Source organism: Canis aureus, chromosome 29, assembly GCF_053574225.1.
Source record: "Canis aureus isolate CA01 chromosome 29, VMU_Caureus_v.1.0, whole genome shotgun sequence".
Lineage (NCBI taxonomy): Eukaryota > Metazoa > Chordata > Mammalia > Carnivora > Canidae > Canis > Canis aureus.
The window spans coordinates 33,534,642-33,543,967 of NC_135639.1; the positions used below are offsets into that span (position 1 = coordinate 33,534,642).

The window sequence follows — 9,326 nt, forward strand, 5'->3', positions numbered from 1 at the left end:
TTATAAAGTGAAGAACGACTTGGCCGAAACATTCCCAAAGCCCTGCACGACGCCCTCCGAGGCCAGCAGCGCGGTCCTGCGTCCCCGGGAGGCCACGGCTTCGCGCCAGGCCGCCTCGCGCCTGGGCCGGAGCCGCGGGGACCCGAGGCCACCCCGGGCCGCAGCCGGCGGCCGCTGGCACGAGCGCCGGGTGACCGGGCCAGGGCTGGTTCCCGCGGCTCGCCGCCGTGGGGAGCCGGGCTCGGCCGAGGCCACCCCGCGCGGCAGCTCCACCGCCCGCCGCGGCCCCGGAGGCGCGGCTGCCGCCAGGGACCCTCCCTGCGCCGGGGCGGCGGGCGGCGGGCGGCGGGCGGTGAGTCAGGGCGCGTTATGCAAGTGCTGGCCGCCGGCCGGCGCCTCCCCTCGGTCTTTCACCCCGGCCGTTACGAAAGCGAGACCCCCTCCCGCCCCGGCTATAAAGCGGGCGGCCCGGCGGCCCCGGCGGATCGCCGCCTTCCCTGGCTCCACGCGCGCCCCGCACCGCGGCCAGGCTTGCGCGCAGCTCCGGTGGTGAGCGGCGGCGGGGCGGGCGGAGGGCGGAGGGCGGCGGGCGCGCAGGGCCGGGGGCGGGCAGGGCCGGGCCGGGGGCGCGGGGCGGGCGGAGGGCGGCGGGCGCGGGGGCGCGGGGCCGGGGCGCGGGGCGGGCGCTCACGGCGCGGTCCCCGCAGGGCGGACTCCCGGGCACGATGGAGTGGGTGTGGGCGCTCGTGCTGCTGGCGGCGCTGGGCAGCGCCCGGGCGGAGAGCGACTGCCGAGTGAGCAACTTCCAAGTCAAGAAGAACTTCGACAAGGCTCGCGTAGGTATCCGCCGGGCGGCCCCGTGGCCGCGGTCCCGGCCCCCCGCCCCCGCGCGATCCCCCTTGCAGGCGGCGGACCGAGCTCGCCCGGCCACAACCCCACGCTCACCCCCTTCGCTCCCCTCCCTCGCAGTTCGCCGGGACCTGGTACGCCATGGCCAAGAAGGACCCCGAGGGCCTCTTTCTGCAGGACAACATCGTCGCTGAGTTCTCGGTGGATGAGAATGGCCGGATGAGCGCCACGGCCAAGGGCCGAGTCCGGCTTTTGAAGTCAGAGCCCCCTCTGCCCCCCAACGCCCCCACCCCCCCACCCCCCGCTGAGCTCCAGACCCAGACTGGGGAGGGAGGGGAGCATCAGGGTGCGCTGGAGGGAGGAAGCCCGATGCCGGCCTGGCTCAGGATCTCCTTGGCTTTTGCAGTAACTGGGACGTGTGTGCAGACATGGTTGGCACCTTCACAGACACCGAGGACCCTGCTAAATTCAAGATGAAGTATTGGGGCGTAGCGTCCTTCCTCCAGAAAGGAAGTGAGTAGTCAGTTCAGTGGAACCATCTCAGGGGAGGGAGGGGGTCATACCTGACCAAATTGCAGGGTTTCTTCTCCAGCGGCACCCTTGGAAAGAACCGCCTCTATGTGGTGGGAATTCTGAGCAAGGCCTGAGGTTAGGGAAGTGAGGTTGGGACTAGTGACCACCCCTCCCCCCTTTCACCTTCAGCTCTAAAAACCTGGCCCAAGCTCAAAAGGACCTTTGGGCTTGTCAGGTGACCTCCTTCTGCCATTTTCCTGTGCAGCCACTGTGCCAAGGCATGTACCCTTCATGCTCAGACTTCCCACCTCTCCAAGACCCATCCCACATCACCACTCACAGCCTGGTCTTATATTTCCTCCATTTCACTGGGCTGAATCCCTGGGACAGCTTGATTACTTGGGGACCCCAGCAGAGGCTGGGAGACCCTCATCGTGGGATGTAGGGAGCATTTGTGCATAGGGTTGGCTCACTCCCAGGTGCCCTACCTGCAAAGGCTGAGATACTGAGCCAGCCCAGCTACATAGCATTCTGGCCTAAGGTCAGAGGCCCTGACCTCTTCCCTTCTTCCAACCACTGAAACTCAGATGGGGGCAGGGTGTTGAAGATTCTCAGAAAAGCATCCTAAAAATTGGGCTGATTATAAGAACCACAGCATGTACGTGCCCTTTCTACTTTTATTCCATTTCTCTTACATTTCAAATCTGGAAATCTCTTTGGTACCCAGAGGACAATGCAGGCCGGGGAGGAGGTGGGGAATCTATCCTGGGATCCTAAAGATGGAGAGTTAACCCTACAAACTGAGATCAAAAGAAAGTAGAGATTTGCCCATGGTCATACAAGTTTGTATGCCAGGGGTTCTAGCTCCCAGGTAAGTAGCAAAAAATATTTCAAATAATGTGGCAAGACTTGCTAGAATGATTCATTTGCTGTGAAAGATACGTCCTTCTGATAATGAGTTACAAAAATCAATACTGGAGGTACAAGATTACTAATTTTTAGTAAATGTAAACAAACAATGCTCTGTTGCATTTTGAGATGCACTCCTGAGAGGACTTGGGTTCTGTGGGTAGTGCATTCAGGAAGGGTGGGAGGGCACCCCATGAGGAAGTGGGGTTTGCCTCATGTCTCTTCCTCGCCTTACCAAACCAGATTAGTTTTGCTTTTACGTCTGATAGATTGAGATTCTAGCCAGGAGTTCAATCGGAGGGGGGAAAAAAAAACCCAAACTTTTGAAATCCTGAGAATGATGGCTGCAGGTATTCAGTGGGGTGAATGCAATACGGAAGGCTCAGAATTAAATTCCCCGGGAGGTCCCCTTTCAGGAAGAAGCAGTGCTGTGCGGTGGCCTGTGGCCGAGCATGCAGGGCTCAGGTCAGAATGCTTGAGTTCAGATCCTAACCCGACCTACTCCCTGTGGGAACGTGGGTGTGTTCCTTATCCTCTCTGTGCCTCAGTCTCCTCCTCTGCAAAGGAGGTGATCAGAGCACCTGCCCCATGGGGTTGTCTTGTGTGGATGCAGTGAGTTACCCCACAGAAAGAGCAGGGCCAGGACATGCGTCCTGTATGAGTGTATATTATTAGTGCTTTGTCTTCTCCCAGCACGAAATCATATTTTATCTTCTGGGCACAGGCTGAGAGGTCCCGCAGAGTCCATCAGTTCATTCTACAGGTGAAGAAACTCACGTCTCTCTTAGAGAAATGACTAGCCCAGGGCCACCTGGCTACTTAGTGTCACTTAGTGACACCTCTTTGCCCAGGCCAGGAGAAAGGGCATGAGCCGTCCCTCTGTCCCTCCGTATTCTAAGTAGCCCACAGCCTGGATGATCTGGGGCTTCTACCTCCCTGTGTCTTACCTGCTTTGGCGATTGGGCGGGTGGGGCTTCTACAAACTCTGCATTCTTTCCTTGTGCCGATTTCTTTCTTCCTTGATCTTGGTCTGGCATTAAACCCTGACTTGATCAGGAGGGTCTGAGGCCTTGGAGAGTGGCCTCTCCCCTTCTACATCTGCTGCATTTTACCAAGCATATGTGTTTAAAGCGAGGTCTGCTTATTGCAGAGAAAATAACTCAGAAACAAATACTCTATTTGTTGTTATATTCTTTTAAAATGAGGTGTAATAAATTTCTACAGCTGAATATTCCATTGCAATGTCAGCCGACTCCGACATGGCTTGCTGCCCCAGCTTTGGGCGTGCTCTGTCCTGGCCTCCTTCTGCCCCAGCTCTGCCAGCAGCAAACAGGACGTCTCAGGGGTTAAGGAATGCCACCATCAACCAATCTTGGTTGAATACAGGTTTCACCATTGACTGGCCTCCCTGAACTTTGATTTCCTTAACTGTGAAATGGGGATAAAGAATAGTCGCTATTTCATAAGATTGTTGGGAGGACAACTTAAGGTAACTCATGAAAAATGCTTAGCCTGATGGATAATAAGCGCTCATGAAAATATTAGCTTTGGTCATCATCATTTTGGGCCTCTCTGAAAGTCTTGGACAAAAATTCTCCTTTGTCTTCCAGATGAGGTCTGCCCCTCTGCTAAAGGGGCTAAATAATGCAGGCCTGATTGTCTACCTCAGTTTCTTCCTTGGACCACCTACATCTAGATCAGCTGGTTGCTTCCTAAGTGTAGATTAAGAGCTCAAACCTAGACTTACTGAATCAGAAATTCTTGGGGTGGGGCCCCAGAGTCTGCAGGTTTACTGTGGTCCTTCAGTATGCTCCTTCTGCACAATGAAGCTGGAGAGACTGCTCTCGATAATTTAATACAAAGAATCTGGAGTTCGGAGGACCAAGTTCATTCTTTTGAGTGGCGCGCGAGCAGTCCATCTCACATCTCAGGAGGGAAAGTCTAGTAAAGTTTCTTAGGATTTAAATTTTTCATCGGCTTTGAACTATTTAGCTAAAAAAGAGCCTGGAGATAAACCAAACCAAGTTAGGCCTTTCTTTTAAAGTCAAGAGTGGTAGCCAATTTTCTTAAAACCAGGCATTGAGAATTACTTAGTTCTTATGTCAGAATTCACTTCTGGTAACAATCTTGGAAAAATACAATTAAGCTGCAGATTTGCTGAGCTAATCGCTGCCTTGATCATGAATCAGGGTAACATTTCAAAGAGTGCATGGGTGTCTGAGGGTAAGACGGCTGGGGTGTCTCCAACAGGCACACTGAGCCCCACCACCAGGGAAGGAATGACTTCATTTGCAGAGGAGGAGGACTCTCTGCACAGAGGCTCAGGAGTCTGTGAGGGGAGCCTGTGGTTAGGGTGAGGCCAGCAGGCGGTCTCAGGGCCTCTGTTCCTGGCCTGTCTGATGAATAACTGAGCAGTCGTGCGTCTGGGCACCCCAGCTCTGGCCTCTGACACTCTCCTGTGGGAAAGCCTGGGAGGGGTAGTGGTGGCTCATTCTTTCTCCTGGAGAGCTTGGAGGGAGCTGAGCTGGAGCCTCCAGTACCCAGTCCCCTGCAGCTGAACCCCTCCTCGGATGGTCCTCCAGGGGTTCTCAGATCCAAGAGGTGACTTAGGGTGGGCAGAAGAGGCCTCCCTTATGCTCTCTGATCCTGGGGGGCCCGGGTTCCTCTGCATTTCTCCTGCCTGGAACCAACATAGAACAGAGACCATCACCTGCTTCGTGGTCTGAGGGTGAGATAGAGACACAGAGGCTTTTTGTCTCTTTGTTTCTTGTCCCCGCTCTCAACTTACTGCGTGGAGACAGTGTGGTGTAGCCATTATGCACGTGGGCTCTGGTTCTGTCCTGCTCTTTGTGATCTTGGATAAATTCTATAGTTTTCCTGTGCCTCAGTTTCCTCATCTGTAAAATAGAAATAACAGTGTGCACTTCTGGGTAGACATGAGGAATGATTGAGAAAGCATGGGAACTGCCTACACGGTGGTTGATACATAGTTAAGTGCTCAGAAAGTCCTAACCATGGTTCCATGTCAATGAGAATGTTCAATTAAGTAGAGATGTGGCACTTTTTACCAAGTATGAGGTATTTGGAGAAACCTGGAGGTTTCTCCAGGGCAAATCCCTCAAACATACATTCTTATTAATGTTATTTCTTATTCTGCCTTTGCTGACATTTATTCCACCTTTGTGTATACTTCTTCCTGGCTTACCTCCCAGCATGAGGAATAAATGAAATCTGGATTCTTCAAGGGCTCAGCTCTGCCTCTAGCAGGGGAGATCTGAAAAGCACAAGCTCTAAGAAAGAATATGTATACCCTCAATGCAAAAACTACTCTTTTGCCAGGGTGGAGAAGTGAGTCAGGTTCTGGCTTCTAAGCCAGAATTAAGATGGAGCAGGAGAGCCGTGAAGCAGATCATCAGAGTGATGTCCTCCAGGGGATCAGGGGGCAGCAGGGCAGTGAGACATAAGCTGGCGGCCATCAGATGTCAGCCACAAAAGCACAGATATTGTTGGAGAATAGGTGGAGCAGACAACAGTAAACGGTCTATTTGATGGTTTCGATGGGCTCACATTCCCAGTTGTTCTTTGGATAGATACTATCACATTTGTTGTCAGGGTGAGAGATTATCATTGAAGGGAACAAGGTCTTCCCCCCACTAATCACCTCTCGACTCCAGGGTTCTTTTCTATAAAGGAGAACAACGTCCTTACTTATTCTCCCAATCGAATGAACGCCTTCAGAATTCTCGGCAGTCTCCTGCTTCCTGGAGAAATGAAACCAGTTTCGGGAAGTCACCGGTTTCTTGAGCCTGGTATTTCCCTGGCACCTGAGCCCGCTGAGGGAGAGGCATTGACTCTGTGGCTTTCTGGTTTGCAGATGATGACCACTGGATCATCGACACGGACTATGACACCTATGCCGTGCAGTATTCCTGCCGCCTCCTGAACCTCGATGGCACCTGTGCTGACAGCTACTCCTTCGTGTTTTCCCGTGACCCCAATGGCCTTCCCCTGGAGGCACAAAAGATCGTGAGGCAGAGGCAGGAGGAGCTGTGCCTGGCCAGGCAGTACAGGCTGATCGTTCACAATGGTGAGTGGGTGGGTGGGAGTAGGGTGCCCCAGCTCTCCTGGAGAGGTCGGTGTGCCATGCATTTGGGCCCACCTGCCAGTGAGATGCATTTCATCTGCATGCGAGAAAAAACAGGGAGTCTGAGAAGCCCCAGGGGACCCAGCTGGGTCCTTCTTGACCAGATCTTTTGTGGGGCTGTTTCAGAAGGGGTGAGGGGGGAAAAAAAGCCCCTTTTCAAAACCCTGGCACTTTCAATGAAGTAAAGCTGCAGAGAAAAGGCTCTTCCTTTTTATCTGCTCCCCTAGGCTCAGTCTGTGGTCACATGATTTTGTCCCTGGCTACACTGCCCCCAAAACCATTTGACTGCATTCATATTATTTAAGGATTCAGTGGCCCCAGTGAGGGGTGGGGCAGCAAATGTGACCATTGGTGTAAAAAGGTAAAGAGATACATCACTATAACAAGTTCAGATCACAACATTTCAACAAATGCTCTTTTTCTCATATGGAACTAAACAACTGTGAAATTGCCTAGCTAGTTTTCCTCACTTGTGTTTTTTGAGATTCCCTGGAACAGCCATCGAATCTTTTTATAGATGTTACCTTTGTCTGATCTTGACTTAAAAACCGATAATGTTCTGGAGGAAAGTGTGCAGTCAGTCTATTTTGAAATGACACCCACTCCCACGGGAAACTGAGTTTCAAAATCCAAATAGGGTAATGCTAAAATGTAGAAAAAGAACAAAACTGAACTTTTCTGTTGGTCATCTGACTAGCCAGCCCACACAACACCAAACAGATAGATATGTACCCAAACCAAAAAACATTAAAAAATAAGATTTTGATGCTTTATCCTGGGAGCAGCCTACATGTAGGGCCGGGGGAGGATGTCACCTCAGCCAGGACCCACACTGCACCATTTACCTGTATTACCCCCCACGTAACCCTCAGAGAACCTTATAGAGTACAGATTCGCATTATCTACATTCTACTAATGAGAAAATGCAGACTAAGAAAGATTACACAGATTATTGAAGATCTCCCACCCCAAAGCCCCCCGTGGCACTACTTGGTGACACAGGACACAGGACATGGTGAACATGGTGAACATGGTTCATAGTTTATAGAACCATACATAGTTCATGGTTTATAGAACATGGTTTCTATAAAACCACCCACACAGTGGCTGAGGTCAGGCTGATTTGGTCCCCACTTCCTGAAATAGGAGGACATGCCCCCGATCCTTCAAAGTGCAGTGAGGCAAATTTAAGACCAATTAAAGGAAAACTTCCATACAGCAGTTCCTATGCTCTTGGCCCCTCTCTCACCCACAAGAGAAAATCAAAGGGTTTCAGGAAGAGCCTTGAGGGTGGGGATGAATCACAGTCACATCTAGCTGTGACCTTACAAGAAACATTTGAATACAGCCAAGCCCTAAGGCCATCATAATATTCACTGCGTACATTTACCATTGGGTCTGTCTTCCTGTCATCAATGACTGTTTTCTCTATTTCAGGGTATTGTGACGGCAGATCAGAACCAAACACTTTGTAGCAACGTGGAGTTTCATTTGAAAAGTTCCCATTAATTCATGCAGCCTTCAATTGTCTCGTATCTTAGGGGTTTAGTTTGCCCTGCTCTGCACCCCTGCCCTCCGCAAACATGGAATCTCAGCACACCTAAAAATATCGGTGGGGATCAGTGAATCTGCACTCAGATGACTGTCTTTCCTGGAGTTTTCTAAGGAATTGTTTCAAGCTTAGGATTCCAGACTTTGATTTATTAAAATGTAGTCACCTGTTTCCTGTGATCTGGGTTTTTATTTGTGCCGCCTCAATGTCAAAGTGACAAGTTCTGTGGGTGGTTGGGTAGGGTGTGCTTCTGTATACCAGGAGGGGCTCTTCTCTCCCCATTCTTCATAACTTTTGGCCTGTTCTGTGCCTCAGCTCCATTAGTAATGACTGTGGCTTCTCCTGACTTCCTGGAAAGGGGGCTTCCCATTAACTGAGAAAGGCCTCACCTAAAGCCTGCCAAGGCCAAAAGAGGTGTGTCTTGGCTAGGCCAGGCCAGTCAGCTCAAGGCCATGGGTCCATGAGGAAGGTAGGATGGTGGGCTCACCCCCAGCCCTTCATGGTCTCTAGGACTTAAAGCACTTCTTATTTCGGGGATGGCCAAAATATTGAGGGAGAGGTGGCTGTGGGCTTCCTTGGGGGAGTCAGGAGATGAGGCCCTGGAAGCCAGATCTGTGGGATGATCATGGCGCCTCCTTCTGGAGCTTTTAGCTGGGGATAAAAGTAGCGGGGCTGGGGAAGAACACGCAGTGTTCACATCATCAGTAGCACTCATGAACATAGTGTGTAATCACATGCAAAGCCATTTGCCCTTTGTTTCCCAGGAGCTCCTGGGAGCCTCAGTTTCTGATCTGGAAAAGGCATCGAGGCTTTGGTACCAGAGTCTTAGTTTTAGGTCAAAATCCAGCTCAGATACATATTAGCTGTGTGATTTGGAGCTGTTCATATGGCTTCCCGGAGCTTCCCTCTTGTGAAATATGGAGGAATAGTATCTGCCTAATGGGGTCCGGTGAGGATTCAGTTCGAGCACTTAGAAGCTGTGCAAGCCCTGGCGATGATGCCAGGCTGACATCTATGAGATGTGTTGGGAGGTGGGGAAGGAGATAGGAGTGTAGAAATCTCTGCCTGCGAGCTGGCGAGCTGACGGGTCAAGGAGCGAAGGGAGCCCTGGGTCCATCCTTTCAATGTGCTTTGTTCTCCCACCAGCAGGGGAGGAAACAGGTAGCTCAATGTGGGAAAGCTCTGCCTGTCGTGCATACCTAACAACAGGCTGTCAGAGCCAGGCTCTGCAGCTTCACTTTGATGATCCCAGAGGCCCAGAACAAAGCCACATATCACTTCATAAAACAGCTTTACTTTACTAAATCTACTAACTAAAGATGCACGAAAGAACCCTGTCTTCTTGTTCTCAAGCTTGTG

The 9,326-nt window shown here is 51.7% G+C and overlaps 1 protein-coding gene across 1 annotated transcript; it reads left to right on the forward strand.

The window, feature by feature from the left end:
* Positions 1–390: 390 nt before the first annotated feature.
* RBP4 (retinol binding protein 4) lies at positions 391–8,138 on the forward strand. Its single transcript, XM_077878354.1, has 6 exons — positions 391–549; positions 708–836; positions 970–1,106; positions 1,256–1,362; positions 6,146–6,358; positions 7,853–8,138. Exons 2-6 carry the CDS (start codon positions 726–728, stop codon positions 7,888–7,890), a joined length of 606 nt encoding a protein of 201 aa, XP_077734480.1. The 5' UTR covers positions 391–549; positions 708–725; the 3' UTR covers positions 7,891–8,138.
* The last annotated feature ends 1,188 nt before the right edge of the window (positions 8,139–9,326 follow it).

Excerpts from the sequence above, each read along its gene's own strand:
- RBP4 (XM_077878354.1), top strand. The coding sequence starts at position 726 with ATGGAGTGGGTGTGGGCGCTCGTGCTGCTGGCGGCGCTGGGCAGCGCC. Across the intron at positions 1,363-6,145 it reads GTCCTTCCTCCAGAAAGGAA|ATGATGACCACTGGATCATC; the intron begins GTGAGTAGTCAG and ends TCTGGTTTGCAG. Across the intron at positions 6,359-7,852 it reads CAGGCTGATCGTTCACAATG|GGTATTGTGACGGCAGATCA; the intron begins GTGAGTGGGTGG and ends TCTCTATTTCAG.